The sequence below is a fragment of the Triturus cristatus genome, chromosome 3_2 (assembly GCF_964204655.1).
Source record: "Triturus cristatus chromosome 3_2, aTriCri1.1, whole genome shotgun sequence".
NCBI lineage: Eukaryota > Metazoa > Chordata > Amphibia > Caudata > Salamandridae > Triturus > Triturus cristatus.
In genome coordinates this window covers 744,219,019-744,236,115 of record NC_140584.1, presented here as the reverse complement: position 1 = coordinate 744,236,115, position 17,097 = coordinate 744,219,019, and the positions used below count along the sequence as shown (strand labels likewise).

The window sequence follows — 17,097 nt, the reverse complement described above, 5'->3', positions numbered from 1 at the left end:
ACCATCTGAGCCCTGCCGACGAGATCGCGGCTCCCGAACTCCGAACCACCTGGGCCTGCTGAGTGACTCGCGGCCCACAGCCATTGAACCATCTGAGCCCTGCTGACGAGATCGCGGCTCCCGAACTCCGAACCACTTGGGCCTGCTGAGTGACTCGCGGCCCCCAGCCATTGAACCATCTGAGCCCTGCTGACGAGATCGCGGCTCCCGAACTCCGACTACCTGTGCCTGCTGAGTGACTCGCGGCGCTCCCCTCAAGTCCGAATTGGCAAGAGATCGCCCAGAGAAACAACACCCTCCAGCTCGAGGATTGTGAGCTACCCGCAGGATACTTGGCAGAGACACTACCTTCAAAGACTGTCCCGCTACCCCCATTCCCCTACCACCGATTTGTAGTATCTTGTGCCGCTGATGTACTACTTACTACTTGGATCATAAAGATCCCTTGAAACCTTCGATAAAAGAACCTATCGTCCTACAAAGAATACGTGTGGTGTCCTTCTGTTCGTAGTGTGAGTTCAGGGTGTGCGCGCCTGGCTCGGCCTACTGGGGAGAGGTGGGTCACCGGGGTGGGCAAGACGTGTACCGAACCCCCCTCCGGCGGACGCCTTTCCAACATTTGGTGGCAGACGACGGGATACGAGCCGACACCGAAAGAGAGCGTGCAAAGAACGACTGACGCACTACCAAACAGAGATGGAAGGAGAAACCTCCCTGGGTGCCGCAGGTACCGAGATGAGCTCACCGTTCCGAGAGGATCAATTGGACTATTATACGCATAGAGAGTTAAAACAATTTTGCAAAGACCTTGGAATCGCTACCACCGGATTAAGCACAAAGGAAGACTTCCAGAAAGTATTGAAGACCTGGGTCGAGACGGGGGCGCCCCCGACCCAAACGGAAGGAGACTCCGCCCATGAACCACGGAGCCTCCCGGTGAGAAACAACGGGCCAGAGGGGAACTTGTCCCCCGAGGAACTAGCAGACCGAGAGAGAAACCGCAACCACGAACTTGAACTGGCCAAGCTGAAAATCGAGGGAGAAATAAAACTGGCCGAGAAAAAGTTAGCCGTCGAACAATTACGGCTACAGGGGGAACTCGAGGCGAAGAGACGCCAAAGAGAGCACGACGAAAAGAAACTCCAGCTGGAACATGAACGCAGCCTGAAAGAGATCGAGTTGAGGGCTAAAAGCGAAGAATCACGACCTTCCGGGAATCTACCATCCGCTCCCACCGTGGAAGCCAAAGTCCACATCCCCAAGGATGTGGTAAAGGAGTATTACAAAAACGACGATATCCAGCAGTGGTTTAAGGCCTACGAGGTCGCCATGACCTCTCACCGAGTCCCGCAGAAGGATTGGGGGGCTGGCCTGTGAGGCCGGTTCTTAAGCGAAGGAAGAGATACCCTGCTGGATCTGCCCTCCACGGTCATGAACTCCTACAGCCACATGAAGGAAGCCCTTGTGGGCCGGTATGGACTCACCCCCGAGATGTACCGGCAACGGTTCCGAGATTGCAAAAAGATACCGGGCACCACATGGGTAGAATACGTGAACTTTTACAGCCGGGCCTTGGACGGGTGGATCAAGGGCAGCAAGGTCTCCACCTTCGAAGAACTGTTTGATCTGATCGCCTGGGAACATTTAGCGGCCAATTGCTTTGTAGAACTGCGCCAACATCTCTTGGACAGTAAACTCACCGACCCTCGGAAGCTGGCCGCCGAGGCTGACCGTTGGGTGAACACCCGGGCCACCCGAGGCCCCGTGGGAGACTACGGTCGCCACAGTCAAGGACCCCCCTGCCAGAGGGGCGGAGGAAACCACGGCCGACCGAGAGACTTCCCAAGGGGGCCCCCGCACAGCCCTCCCAGCAGTCCACCAGCGGCAGGTCCAGCTCCGTCCCCAGCCAGCACCGGGGCCCCGGGACGGCTAGGGCCTCGAACCAGGATCACCTGCTTCCGCTGCCAACAGCCCGGACACTACGCCAATGACCCTCAGTGTCCCCAGTATCAACGAACCGCAACGACCAACCCCCCGGCCCGGCAGATGGCCTCCGTGGCCCTAGGCGAAGAGATAGAGGACTCTGAAGAGTGGGAACCAGCTGCCATGGCCCTGGTCTCCCTTGGTAATCGAGAGATGGTCCCCGGGACACCCTTGCCCGCCAACACGAAGAAGTACCGACAGCAGGTGACCATCAACGGCCACCGAGTCGAGGGCCTCCGCGATACCGGAGCAAGTGTCACCGCGGTCCACCGCAACCTAATCTCCGAAGACCAGATCCTACCTGGGGCCCTCTGTCCGGTCATATCCTCCGACAATTCCGAGAGCCTCTGCCAGATGGCTCTGGTGCCTTTCGAGTGGGGAGGAGTCTCCGGAGAATTGAAGGTAGCCGTCCGAACCTCACAGCCCGTAGACTGCCTCCTGGGCAACGACCTTGAGAGTTCCCCGTGGGGGCAAGTGGAACGAAGAGCCCATCTCGGGATGATGGGCCTACCCGAATGGGTCTGCGCCACCACGCGCTCCATGACCGCGCGATTGCCTCCCTCCGAGGGCGGTGAGACCCTCCCACCGAACACTGTCCCCGAGAACCAGGACACCCTACCGGGAACGGACAACCCTCCTTCGGAGGGAGAAGAAGACCCTACCCCAGGAGAAGGGCCGGAACCTTCCGCCCCCGAAGCACTGACTGAGCTCGGAGAACTGCCCGAGATGGCCCAGTGGCGCTGTGAGGGAGGGCCCTCCCGTGAAGAGTTCTGCCAGGAACAGGCCACCTGCCCTTCCCTCGTGGGACTCCGACAACAAGCAGAAGCCCAGACCACCGGTGACCAGACCGGGACCCACTGGGTCTATTGGGACAATGGCCTCCTCTACAGCGAACAAAAGTCAGCCGAGCTAGGCGCAGCCCGAGTACTGGTGGTACCCCTGCGCTTCAGAAGCCTCCTCCTGGGCCTGGCCCACGATGTACCGTTGGCAGGACACTTAGGCCAAGACAAAACATACCAGCGATTGGTTACACACTTCTATTGTCCCAAGATGCGAGCAAATGTAGAAGTCCACTGTAAATCCTGCCTCACGTGCCAGGGCAGTGGGAAGAGTGGCGGAAAGCGCAAGGCTCCATTACAACCTTTCCCCGTTGTGAGTACCCCGTTTGAGCGGGTCGGCATCGACATCGTGGGACCCCTGGATCCGAAGACCGCCCAGGGCCACAGATTCATCCTCGTCCTGGTGGACCATGCCACCCGCTACCCCGAGGCCATTCCCCTCCGCACCGTGACGGCTCCCGTGGTGGGCCGGGCTCTCATGGGGATCTTCTCCCGTGTCGGATTCCCTCGCGAGGTTGTGAGTGATCGCGGCACTAACTTCATATCCCGCTACATGAAGTCCCTGTGGCAGCAGTGCGGAGTAACATATAAGTTCACAACCCCCTACCACCCCAAGGGCAACGGCCTGGTAGAACGCTTCAACCGCACCCTGAAGGGGATGATCCTGGGCCTCGAGGAGCCCCTGCGCCGGAGATGGGACGTCCTCCTCCCTTGCCTCCTGTTCGCGTACCGGGAAGTTCCCCAAAAGTCCCTGGGGTTCAGCCCATTCGAACTACTATACGGACACCCTGTCCGGGGGCCCCTGAGCCTGGTCAAAGAGGGCTGGGAGACAAGCCCCCGGGGGACCCCCCCTGATGTGTTCCGCTACATCCTGGCGCTCCGCAACCAGACCCGGAAGTTCAGAGAGCTCGCTGAGGCTAACCTCGAGGCCAAACAAGAAGAGATGAAGCGCTGGTATGACCAGAACGCAACTCTGGTTGAGTTCCAGCCGGGCCAGCAGGTTTGGGTCATGGCCCCGGTGAAGCCCTGCGCCCTACAGGACAAATGGACTGGCCCCTTCAAGGTGATCGAGCGGAAGAGTCAGGTCACGTACCTGATCGATGTACAGTCCCCACGGAACCCCCTCCGGGTTCTCCATGTGAACCGTCTCAAGCCCCACTTTGTGAGAACGGAGTTGAGTTTGCTACTGGCCACCGATGATGGGGCGGAAGAAGACACTGAACCTCTGCCCGACCCCCTGTGCGCGAAAGAACTGGATGGTTCCGTGGAGGGAGTGAAGCTGTCCACCACCCTCACTCCCCAACAGACCGACGACTGTCGCCAGCTGCTCAGACAATTCGCAGAACTCTTCTCCCTCATCCCAAGGGTCACCGACTGGTGTGTCCACGACGTAGACACCGGCGACAGCCCACCTGTGAGACACCGAGCCTACCGGGTGCCTGACCGGGTCCGCACCTGTATCAAGACCGAAGTACAGAAGATGTTAACCCTTGGAGTGATCGAACCCTCCGATAGCCCCTGGGCCAGCCCGGTAGTCCTGGTCCCGAAAGCGGCCGCCCCTGGGGTCGCCCCCGAACTAAGATTCTGTGTGGACTACCGGGGGCTCAATGCGGTCACCCGGGCGGACGCTCACCCTATTCCCCGCGCCGACGAGCTCATCGACCGCCTTGGGGCCGCACGTTTCCTCAGCACCTTTGACCTAACCTGCGGTTACTGGCAGATTGCGCTCACGGAGGGAGCAAAAGAACGCTCCGCCTTCTCCACACCCGATGGACACTACCGCTTCAGGGTCATGCCGTTCGGGATGAAAAATGCCCCGGCCACTTTCCAGCGGTTGGTAAACAAGGTACTGGCCGGACTCGAGGTGTTCAGTGCAGCGTACCTTGACGACATAGCCGTATTCAGCTCTCAATGGCACGAGCATCTCCAGCACCTCCGACAAGTACTGATGGCCCTGCGCCAAGCCGGCCTAACAGTGAAGGCCAGCAAATGCCAGCTCGGACAAGGCTCCGTGGTCTACCTGGGGCATCAGGTGGGCAGCGGGCAGGTCGCCCCCCTCCAACCAAAGATCGACGCCATCAAGTCCTGGGAGCCCCCCACCACTCAGATGGAAGTCCGGGCCTTCCTGGGCCTCACAGGATACTACCGGCGGTTCATTAAAAACTATGGTAGCCTCGCGGGGCCTCTCACAGAGTTGACCTCCAAAAAGCTCCCGAAGAAGGTGCAGTGGACCCCCCCGTGCCAGCAGGCGTTCGACGCCTTGAAAATCACCATGTGCACCGCCCCAGTACTCAAGGCCCCCGACTACTCTCAAGAGTTTGTGGTCCAGACCGACGCATCCGAACACGGCATCGGCGCCGTCCTCTCGCAGTTCAATGACAAGGGCATAGATCAGTAACAAATAGGGGGGGAAAATAAGGGCTTTTAGCGAGGTCCAGCATACAGTGCCCAAGTTACAAATCACAAAAAGGTATGCTGTTCCTCAGGGGATTAGATTAATAAAATGGAGAGATATATGTGCAAATGCATACCGAGAGGATAGTTATACCCATCACCTCAACCAGTAATGTGGGTCCTAAGGGGAAATTCCCTTATTCGGAACTAGGGCCCTCACACACCCAGCCAGCTAGGTGTCATGCTTCATCATTGGGCCTGCTCCTCGTTGGGTTGGCGCTGCAATACCCAACGGGCTCCCAATGAGGGGCTCTTTGGCGGAGATCTTTTGTTCCTTGCCAATTCGTGAGGTGTGAGTGAGGGGCCTAGAAAGTGTAGGTGTATGTGAAGAGTGAAAGTTAAAACAGGTTAGGTAACCAATATAATTTATTTAACTCTGGTTCCTACCTGATTAAAAGACAAAGGAGAGGCGGTTTTGTCTGAGATAATGAATCAGAACAAAGCGGCACTCTACTCCAATAGGTCAACATGTTTCTTGCCTTGACAGCCCTACCGGGTCTATGGCAATTCGTCAGGACCAAAAAATACATAATGTGAAACTACCTACGCCGTGGTATATGTGAAAAAACTACCTACCACTTAATGTATTGCTGCAGGTTAAGTACCCTTAAGTGTGTTCTGAAAGAAAAAAGGGGTTACAGCATATACAACAATTGCTGGGTATACTAGCATTCAATATCTCTCTATTATAGGGGTTACTTAAAAGAAATAACCCTGTAATTCAAAGGGAATAGTTCCCTTTGACTTTATATTTATTTGTTAAAAATAGCTTACGTAACCAAGTCGCCAAATGAGCAACTTGAGAAAAAGTTCATATTAGAACAATGGCTCTTAAAAGGAATATAGACTCACCAAATCAATTTATAAAGCCACGCCTCAACGGTATCCGGCGGGCTAGGACACCAGCGGGCTCAGTATCCTGGAAAATGTATATAAGTGGGATAAATATAGCAACCAAATAACCAAAGTGATAATTGTCATTCCAACGTACTGGTTATAGTGGGTGGCAAACGTGTGTCCAGCAAAATAGCAGATTTATTAAAACCCCCCCAGGTGGAAATGTTGCAAAAAGCAGGAATTAGCGTGCATTGACACTACTGGAAGAAGCAGATGCCTCATAACTTATTACATGCTGTAACAGGTCCTAGTGAAGATCTCCCGTCATGATACCTGCAAGTCTAAACATGGGGGTGAAGGCAGCCAGATTAAAATAAGAGGACGAGCGCGCCTCAAATTACAGGAGCGTGTGTCAATATTAATGTCCAACTGGATGTAGGAACACCGCATAGTGGCTCATGGGTCACTGCCCAAGGAAATGACCCACCACTGGGTCTTATAGCATTGTCAAAAGTGAATAAAAGTTCGCTGTGGACTGTAGAAAAGGGGGGGGGGCCTACTTACCCAACAGGGTGGTGTCGAAGTGCTTGAGACCTACCCATCCCCATCGGAACCGGGTGATGTAGAGGAGGCGTCTTTTTCCTCAAGATATACAACCCCCAATGAGTGCGGCATCCCGGAAGTGACGTCACATGCGTCACTAGCGTCTAGAGTGGTAGCATCTAGACTGCTAACCTATCTACTGGAAGGAAGGGTACTAGAAAAAGATCTCAAAACCAGCGGCCATATTAAAACGTGCAAAAAAGTACCGCAAGTCTGTTAATGAATCTACTTAAGTGGCTGCGAAAACACACAGCTCATAATATCAGTCGTGTTACATCCAACTAGAGGCCCTCACTTGATGGTACATGGAGGGGAATGGTGAGTATATATATCCACACTCAAGAGCCATGTTCATGGAACCAAATGCATAAGAGCGTTATAAATGCAATGTTCACGGAATCAATTGCGTGAAAACGATTCTCATGCTAGGTTTAAAAAAAGGTTGAAGACAGGAGAGGCCATTTGCGTCACTGGTAACCTTCCATTAAAATATGGGCCAGCTTACGCAATTTGCGTCTCTGGTAACCTATAGATAGAACCCAACGGGGGTGACCCGTGCTCAATATCATTAACAAATAGGGGGGGAAAATAAGGGCTTTTAGCGAGGTCCAGCATACAGTGCCCAAGTTACAAATCACAAAAAGGTATGCTGTTCCTCAGGGGATTAGATTAATAAAAGGGAGAGATATATGTGCAAATGCATACCGAGAGGATAGTTATACCCATCACCTCAACCAGTAATGTGGGTCCTAAGGGGAAATTCCCTTATTCGGAACTAGGGCCCTCACACACCCAGCCAGCTAGGTGTCATGCTTCATCATTGGGCCTGCTCCTCGTTGGGTTGGCGCTGCAATACCCAATGGGCTCCCAATGAGGGGCTCTTTGGCGGAGATCTTTTGTTCCTTGCCAATTCGTGAGGTATGAGTGAGGGGCCTAGAAAGTGTAGGTGTATGTGAAGAGTGAAAGTTAAAACAGGTTAGGTAACCAATATAATTTATTTAACTCTGGTTCCTACCTGATTAAAAGACAAAGGAGAGGCGGTTTTGTCTGAGATAATGAATCAGAACAAAGCGGCACTCTACTCCAATAGGTCAACATGTTTCTTGCCTTGACAGCCCTACCGGGTCTATGGCAATTCGTCAGGACCAAAAAATACATAATGTGAAACTACCTACGCCGTGGTATATGTGAAAAAACTACCTACCACTTAATGTATTGCTGCAGGTTAAGTACCCTTAAGTGTGTTCTGAAAGAAAAAAGGGGTTACAGCATATACAACAATTGCTGGGTATACTAGCATTCAATATCTCTCTATTATAGGGGTTACTTAAAAGAAATAACCCTGTAATTCAAAGGGAATAGTTCCCTTTGACTTTATATTTATTTGTTAAAAATAGCTTACGTAACCAAGTCGCCAAATGAGCAACTTGAGAAAAAGTTCATATTAGAACAATGGCTCTTAAAAGGAATATAGACTCACCAAATCAATTTATAAAGCCACGCCTCAACGGTATCCGGCGGGCTAGGACACCAGCGGGCTCAGTATCCTGGAAAATGTATATAAGTGGGATAAATATAGCAACCAAATAACCAAAGTGATAATTGTCATTCCAACGTACTGGTTATAGTGGGTGGCAAACGTGTGTCCAGCAAAATAGCAGATTTATTAAAACCCCCCCAGGTGGAAATGTTGCAAAAAGCAGGAATTAGCGTGCATTGACACTACTGGAAGAAGCAGATGCCTCATAACTTATTACATGCTGTAACAGGTCCTAGTGAAGATCTCCCGTCATGATACCTGCAAGTCTAAACATGGGGGTGAAGGCAGCCAGATTAAAATAAGAGGACGAGCGCGCCTCAAATTACAGGAGCGTGTGTCAATATTAATGTCCAACTGGATGTAGGAACACCGCATAGTGGCTCATGGGTCACTGCCCAAGGAAATGACCCACCACTGGGTCTTATAGCATTGTCAAAAGTGAATAAAAGTTCGCTGTGGACTGTAGAAAAGGGGGGGGGCCTACTTACCCAACAGGGTGGTGTCGAAGTGCTTGAGACCTACCCATCCCCATCGGAACCGGGTGATGTAGAGGAGGCGTCTTTTTCCTCAAGATATACAACCCCCAATGAGTGCGGCATCCCGGAAGTGACGTCACATGCGTCACTAGCGTCTAGAGTGGTAGCATCTAGACTGCTAACCTATCTACTGGAAGGAAGGGTACTAGAAAAAGATCTCAAAACCAGCGGCCATATTAAAACGTGCAAAAAAGTACCGCAAGTCTGTTAATGAATCTACTTAAGTGGCTGCGAAAACACACAGCTCATAATATCAGTCGTGTTACATCCAACTAGAGGCCCTCACTTGATGGTACATGGAGGGGAATGGTGAGTATATATATCCACACTCAAGAGCCATGTTCATGGAACCAAATGCATAAGAGCGTTATAAATGCAATGTTCACGGAATCAATTGCGTGAAAACGATTCTCATGCTAGGTTTAAAAAAAGGTTGAAGACAGGAGAGGCCATTTGCGTCACTGGTAACCTTCCATTAAAATGTGGGCCAGCTTACGCAATTTGCGTCTCTGGTAACCTATAGATAGAACCCCACGGGGGTGACCCGTGCTCAATATCATTAACAAATAGGGGGGGAAAATAAGGGCTTTTAGCGAGGTCCAGCATACAGTGCCCAAGTTACAAATCACAAAAAGGTATGCTGTTCCTCAGGGGATTAGATTAATAAAAGGGAGAGATATATGTGCAAATGCATACCGAGAGGATAGTTATACCCATCACCTCAACCAGTAATGTGGGTCCTAAGGGGAAATTCCCTTATTCGGAACTAGGGCCCTCACACACCCAGCCAGCTAGGTGTCATGCTTCATCATTGGGCCTGCTCCTCGTTGGGTTGGCGCTGCAATACCCAACGGGCTCCCAATGAGGGGCTCTTTGGCGGAGATCTTTTGTTCCTTGCCAATTCGTGAGGTGTGAGTGAGGGGCCTAGAAAGTGTAGGTGTATGTGAAGAGTGAAAGTTAAAACAGGTTAGGTAACCAATATAATTTATTTAACTCTGGTTCCTACCTGATTAAAAGACAAAGGAGAGGCGGTTTTGTCTGAGATAATGAATCAGAACAAAGCGGCACTCTACTCCAATAGGTCAACATGTTTCTTGCCTTGACAGCCCTACCGGGTCTATGGCAATTCGTCAGGACCAAAAAATACATAATGTGAAACTACCTACGCCGTGGTATATGTGAAAAAACTACCTACCACTTAATGTATTGCTGCAGGTTAAGTACCCTTAAGTGTGTTCTGAAAGAAAAAAGGGGTTACAGCATATACAACAATTGCTGGGTATACTAGCATTCAATATCTCTCTATTATAGGGGTTACTTAAAAGAAATAACCCTGTAATTCAAAGGGAATAGTTCCCTTTGACTTTATATTTATTTGTTAAAAATAGCTTACGTAACCAAGTCGCCAAATGAGCAACTTGAGAAAAAGTTCATATTAGAACAATGGCTCTTAAAAGGAATATAGACTCACCAAATCAATTTATAAAGCCACGCCTCAATGGTATCCGGCGGGCTAGGACACCAGCGGGCTCAGTATCCTGGAAAATGTATATAAGTGGGATAAATATAGCAACCAAATAACCAAAGTGATAATTGTCATTCCAACGTACTGGTTATAGTGGGTGGCAAACGTGTGTCCAGCAAAATAGCAGATTTATTAAAACCCCCCCAGGTGGAAATGTTGCAAAAAGCAGGAATTAGCGTGCATTGACACTACTGGAAGAAGCAGATGCCTCATAACTTATTACATGCTGTAACAGGTCCTAGTGAAGATCTCCCGTCATGATACCTGCAAGTCTAAACATGGGGGTGAAGGCAGCCAGATTAAAATAAGAGGACGAGCGCGCCTCAAATTACAGGAGCGTGTGTCAATATTAATGTCCAACTGGATGTAGGAACACCGCATAGTGGCTCATGGGTCACTGGCCAAGGAAATGACCCACCACTGGGTCTTATAGCATTGTCAAAAGTGAATAAAAGTTCGCTGTGGACTGTAGAAAAGGGGGGGGGGCCTACTTACCCAACAGGGTGGTGTCGAAGTGCTTGAGACCTACCCATCCCCATGATCAGCCCATAGCCTTCATCAGCCGAAGGCTGCTGCCTCGAGAACAACGTTGGAGTACCATAGAACGAGAGACCTTCGCCGTAGTCTGGGCCCTCAAGAAACTACGGCCCTATCTGTTCGGAACCCACTTCCGAGTGCAGACGGACCACCGGCCCTTGCGGTGGTTGATGCAGATGAGGGGAGAGAACCCCAAGCTATTACGATGGTCAATCTCCCTCCAAGGGATGGACTTCACTGTCGAGCATCGCCCCGGGACGGATCATGCCAACGCCGACGGCCTGTCCCGGTTCTTCCGCTTCGGCGAGGAGAACCCCCCAGTGGATGGGTAGTTCTCCGCGCCTTTCAGCTGGGGGGGACGCGTGTGAGACCGGCCTCACGGCGTATGCCCTCCCGATCATCCCGCCAACCTGCAACCACCCCCAAGACACGGCATCTCCGACTCCGGCCGCCCCAGCCACACAGACCCGAGGGCCGGCCAGAGTCCCCGACAGACTCGACACTCTATCACGCATGCCCGACCGAGGGAGCGGGAACCCTCGAGCCAGACCAAGAGGCGCCAGCCCAGTCGCACCTCGGATCACCTTCCCCCGGGAGGGCTCGATCAGCCACCAGGCCCCTGGGGAGCAGGCGCCTCGCCTGCCGAGCGTCTGGGGACCCTCCCAGACCCACCTGAAAAGACCAAAGAAACGAGCGGCAGGAAATCCCGCCGAACCCCCTCAGTCACCAAAGACCCCTCTCTGCGAGGACTCCGGACTTCAAAGGGCAGGGGGAGTATAACAGGGGGTGCCGGAGGGACGAATGGCAGAGAAGACCTGGAACCATCGAAGCCTGCTGACGCTGTCGCGGCTCCCGAATACCGAACCACCTAGGCCTGCTGAATGACTCGCGGCCCCCAGCCATTGAACCATCTGAGCCCTGCCGACGAGATCGCGGCTCCCGAACTCCGAACCACCTGGGCCTGCTGAGTGACTCGCGGCCCACAGCCATTGAACCATCTGGGCCCTGCTGACGAGATCGCGGCTCCCGAACTCCGAACCACTTGGGCCTGCTGAATGACTCGCAGCCCCCAGCCATTGAACCATCTGAGCCCTGCTGACGAGATCGCGGCTCCCGAACTCCGAACCACTTGGGCCTGCTGAGTGACTCGCGGCCCCCAGCCATTGAACCATCTGAGCCCTGCTGACGAGATCGCGGCTCCCGAACTCCGACTACCTGTGCCTGCTGAGTGACTCGCGGCGCTCCCCTCGAGTCCGAATTGGCAAGAGATCGCCCAGAGAAACAACACCCTCCAGCTCGAGGATTGTGAGCTACCCACAGGATACTTGGCAGAGACACTATCTTCAAAGACTGTCCCGCTACCCCCATTCCCCTACCACCGATTTGTAGTATCTTGTGCCGCTGATGTACTACTTACTACTTGGATCATAAAGATCCCTTGAAACCTTCGATAAAAGAACCTATCGTCCTACAAAGAATACGTGTGGTGTCCTTCTGTTCGTAGTGTGAGTTCAGGGTGTGCGCGCCTGGCTCGGCCTACTGGGGAGAGGTGGGTCACCGGGGTGGGCAAGACATGTACCGAACCCCCCTCCGGCGGACGCCTTTCCAACAGGATGAAACTGAAAATATAGTACGTTCATGTGTAGAAAAAGGGACACCTTAAAAGGTACACTGTGCTGATTGCCAAATAGGTTAAACATCTGCTGAAGCTTAGGGTCATCTTAATACTTGCTTCTAGACAGCCAGTCTTTCAATCTTCATGAACTTCCTCTGTAGACGCCAGATCGGAATAGAAGCAAAATGTTATTTCCTTGTCCTTAAATTGCTTCTCACAAACAATAAAATGACATAGCCTAGAATTTAGTTGTTTCATTGAAATGACCAGAGTGCTGTTCTTCAGTGGACCGTAGTGTCAAACCTTCGGCAGATCTTCCACTTGCCCTACTGTTGAATCTGACCCTCTATCCTTTCAAAAGGCCCTAGAAGCTCCAAGTCCTATGTGGCTTGTACTTTACTTTCTTTTTGGCGCCACCTTGTTGTCACTCATCCTATTAATGCCTTAGTGAGGGCTATCCAAATATTTTTTTTTCATTTAACTTTTCCATGTTTGTCTACTGTGTTAAGCAGAAGATATGCATGAGGTTGTTCAGTGTGTTCTAATCAAGCACTAATCTCAGCATCTTAAGATGGCTGCAAGTTCCTTGGCTCAAACAAGATTCTGAAGCCTCACAATACAGACTCAACATATATGTTTGCAGCAAGTGTCCTAACATCAGTTGATTTACAGACAGTGAGCTGCAGCTCACCACCCTTGGAAGGGGTGGTCACAATTTTCACAAAGACTCTAAAATGGATAGCTCTCTTTCTTGGGTCTATTGCTGTTAGCTATTCATTTTCGTGTATAAAGCACCAAGATGAAGTACTCCGCAAGTGGTATACAAAAGACCTACTAGATTTTAAATCAAATCCACAACAGCCTTTATGTAGTTTCGTTTTCTAAGAATTCTTCTTTATTTGTCAATGTAATTCATCATGATGATACTTCTCATATGTGAATATATATTGGATTAAATGCATATCTTGAATGTCCAAGTTACATTTAGTATCCTTTGGATAATCCCAATGCATTTTGAGTCAAAGGACTCTTCATCAGGGGGTAGTAATCTATAGGTAAATAAAGAGATTGTAATTGATTACAAGACATAGGACCTTGGGGTAAGAACAGCTTAGAAATAGTACCATACTTCATAATATCCTGAATAACATGATATTAAACACATAGAGAAAAGATTAAACCCATGTACTTTGTGAGTACCAGGATGCCATTAAATAAGCAAGAAAAGTGGTACGAACAGTGTGAAAAAAAGAGTGCAGGAAAGTAAAGCAAGGAAAATGATGCACGCTGAGAACCAGCCGTAAAAAAATAATAAGATAGCGGAACGAAAAACGTGTACAAAACGTCTAAACGCTGAGATAGTGGACCCCGTGGTGAAGAGAACCGAGTGATGAGAACCCCTCAGTAATTAGTAAAACATTTGAGGGTTACCTTAAGGATGACCAAGCGGAACAACACTGGTACATGCGGTAATCGGGATTCAACGCTGTGTAAAGTCTAAAAAATGGGGATGAAAGCAAAAGGTGAAGAGTGTGCTGCACGTAAAGCAGGTCGCTCAAAGGATGATGCGCCAAATGGAAACGCTTACCTATATCAATGAGCCGTAACTTTCCAATGTGAGGTCCGCAGCAAAGGATGGTGACTATCGGTTGCGGAAGCGCCGATTTTTAAACGCGTCTCGGATGGGTAAACAAAGAGAGCGGTCTACTCTGGAGAAAATACTCATGGGCGCCATATTGGAACGGTAAAAAAATGCGAGTGAGCGAATTGAAGGTTATAAAAAGAAAACCTCGAGAAAAAATTGAATAGGGGCGGTAAAAAACTAAAGAAAGAGTGGAAAAGTGGAAAGTGGCGACAAAATTAACGGTAGATAGAGGAAACTGAGAGCTAAGTGGAGTTCGGATGAAAACAAGTAATGCCAGTAACATGGTAAACATGGTAAAGTACCCCGATACATAGGTCACAAAAAACAACTGTATTCTAGATGGTCATTGAGACCTTTGAACAGATTGAGGGTTATAAAAAGTAAACCTCGAGAAAAAATTAAATAGGGGGCGGTTAAAAAACTAGTGAAAGAGTGGAAAAGTGGAAAGTGGTGACGGGATTAACGATAGATAGAGGAAAGTGAGGGATAAATGGAGTTCAGATGAAAACAAGTAGTGCCAGTAACATGGTAAACATGGTATAGTACCCTGATACATAGGTCACAAAAAACAACTGTATTCTAGACGGTCATTAAGACCTTTGGGCTGACAAGAATCCAGTTTTTTTATCCAGATAAGTTCTTTTTGTAACAGTCTTTTTTGTTGTCGTCGTCTTTTTTAAAAAAATCTAGTAGGTCTTTTGTAGACCACTTGCGGAGTGCAACAGAGGGACACTAAGTACTTTATCTTGGTGCTTTATACACGTTTGGATCCACTTCCCACAGGTCAGAGGGAGATACCTTGTGTGCACCCAAGCAGCACTATTGTTTGAACATTTGATATTTAATAATTAATTACCAGTGTGCCTCACTACTGATATTTTTTTTAGCTATTCATTTTCCTCATAAGAGGCACCTAAAAAGAAACTGCACTTGCCCAGCTTCCTCAGACCATCCTCCCTTCCTTTCAAGACTGTCGCAAGCCCTAGATACCAGACAGTTTACGAATCCAGTTATTTTCCCGAATCTGGCAGAAGCAGGATTTTGCACCCAGTTTAGGATTAGGGCTTTCGCTAGAAAACTCACACCTGTGGGATTTTAACCTGTTCACAATTCACCAACAAAATCAGGCGAAATGCTCGCGTTAGAGGAAAACTGCATAAATCTGTGCGCAGAGCCTGGTAATATCCAGGGGTGTCCCTCATTCACAGCACCAAAACTCAACATCTGGATCCAAGTCTCTCCTGGTAATTACCGCACCACGAGGTGGCTATCGTTTCTTACGGGGAACGCGCACGCTCCTAATAGGGCCCTTTGATTAAGCCCCATCATTGCACAACTTTGACTAACCATACTGCCTTGCCACAATCAGACCATTATATAATTCGGATAAACAACAAAAAAGAAGGAAGAGACTAACCTCATACAACTTTCTGTTAAACGCAGGAACTTTAAGATTACAATCCCACAGATCTGTTAATTTACACTTTTGTTCTTGCTGCTAAATGTGTGGTAATACAGAGAAAAACACTACTTTAGGACTCTATTCGTCAGAATGGAGCAGCAGAATTCGTATCGCTTAAGGACGGAGCTGGCATTATTGATCTAGTATCAATCCTCGTTGTCGTGCGCCATCATTTGCAAACAATAAGCTTTAACAATACTTGTCTTTGAGATCCGCAGTCACAGAAACGTAACGTCTCCTTCCTTTTCAGGGGGCGATGAATATACCGACGGACAGCAATGCGAGGCAGAGATGCGGTCTGAAGGCATTCTTCGCTCGAAATCTGCCGTGGTGTACTCAACGCGAAGGCATACGAGTGGACATTCAAGGAACCGCCTGGGCGCAGTGGTCACCTTTCTCCCACCAGCGCCCAGCAGAGAAGAACACAGCAGACCAAAGACGGCACACGTTGGAAACACGGGGCTCTTCCAGCAGAAAAAGGAGCTTAAGTAATGAGAAACATGCAATACTGAGTGTTCTTCATCGGCGTCAGTCCAAGACTTCAAAGTTTCTACAAGTCCCATTGTCGAAAGGGATTACATTCCGCATGTAATGGTTTACTAGTTCACACAAACCAATACCTCCATAAAACCAGGCTGAATTACAGTGGCGAAACGTAGGGGCAGATTTACAAGCCCCTTGCGCCACTTTTGCGTCACTTTTCCCATGTTTAAAGTGGCGGAAAAGTGGCGCAAGGGGCTTGTAAATCTGCCCACAGTGTCTAGCAATTTAACCTATTGAGAAATTAAATGCACATTTGCACCTTTTCTGCTCATGTCGTTTTCAAGGTTTCAGTATTCGCAATATCCCGCCCTTCCTGACATTCCAGGCCTCAGAATCTGTCATTCTTCCTCTAGCCCATCTTATCCACTGTTCTACCTGGTAGTTTGATCTTCCGATCTATTCACGCGCTCCTCTTAAATCTATCCTTTTCTACCGTTTCGCACTTGTCATTTCCAAGGTTACATTCCAGGCTCTCATTCTAATCCTTCTAACCCACCAAGACCCTATTCTTTGCTCTTCCTGTCTTCACGTGCTCCTCCTAAATCTGTCTTTTCCCACCGTTTTCCGCTCTTGTTGCTTTAAAGGTTACAATCTTCTGTTCTGACATACCACCGGTCATTAAAACTTTCATTCTCATCCTTTTTCTAGCCACTCTTGACCATTGTTCCACCCTATTTGTTGATCTTTCTGTCCGATCGCGTGTTCCTCTTCAATCTGCTTTTTAACCCTGCCACAGTCTTCCATTTAAAATAACCAACTGTTGATTCCAGCCACATCTCATCTTTGCTGCCGCCTTTCCGTTTCCGTCTCCAATTCTCTTTCTTTTCTGTAGTAGTCTTTTCTCGTGTCCAGTCCTGTATCTTAAGTCTCTCATACAGCTCAACATTGCTTCTGAATCTCCATGCTTGGCATTCCAGTTTAGGCTCTTCTCCACTCTACCGTGAGCCATTTCTCGATTCACTTATTTTACCCTTCTTG

At 49.6% G+C, this 17,097-nt stretch overlaps 1 protein-coding gene across 1 annotated transcript in view; it reads left to right on the top strand.

Annotated features, from left to right (window-relative positions):
* The window catches only part of ANKAR (ankyrin and armadillo repeat containing), a 1,190,398-nt gene extending 1,174,273 nt beyond the window's left edge, over positions 1–16,125 (top strand). The window contains exon 29 of the mRNA XM_085646861.1: positions 15,827–16,125. Within this exon, the coding sequence (XP_085502987.1) occupies positions 15,827–16,068 (242 nt within the window). The 3' untranslated portion in view covers positions 16,069–16,125. The remainder of the gene's footprint in view (positions 1–15,826) is intronic.
* The last annotated feature ends 972 nt before the right edge of the window (positions 16,126–17,097 follow it).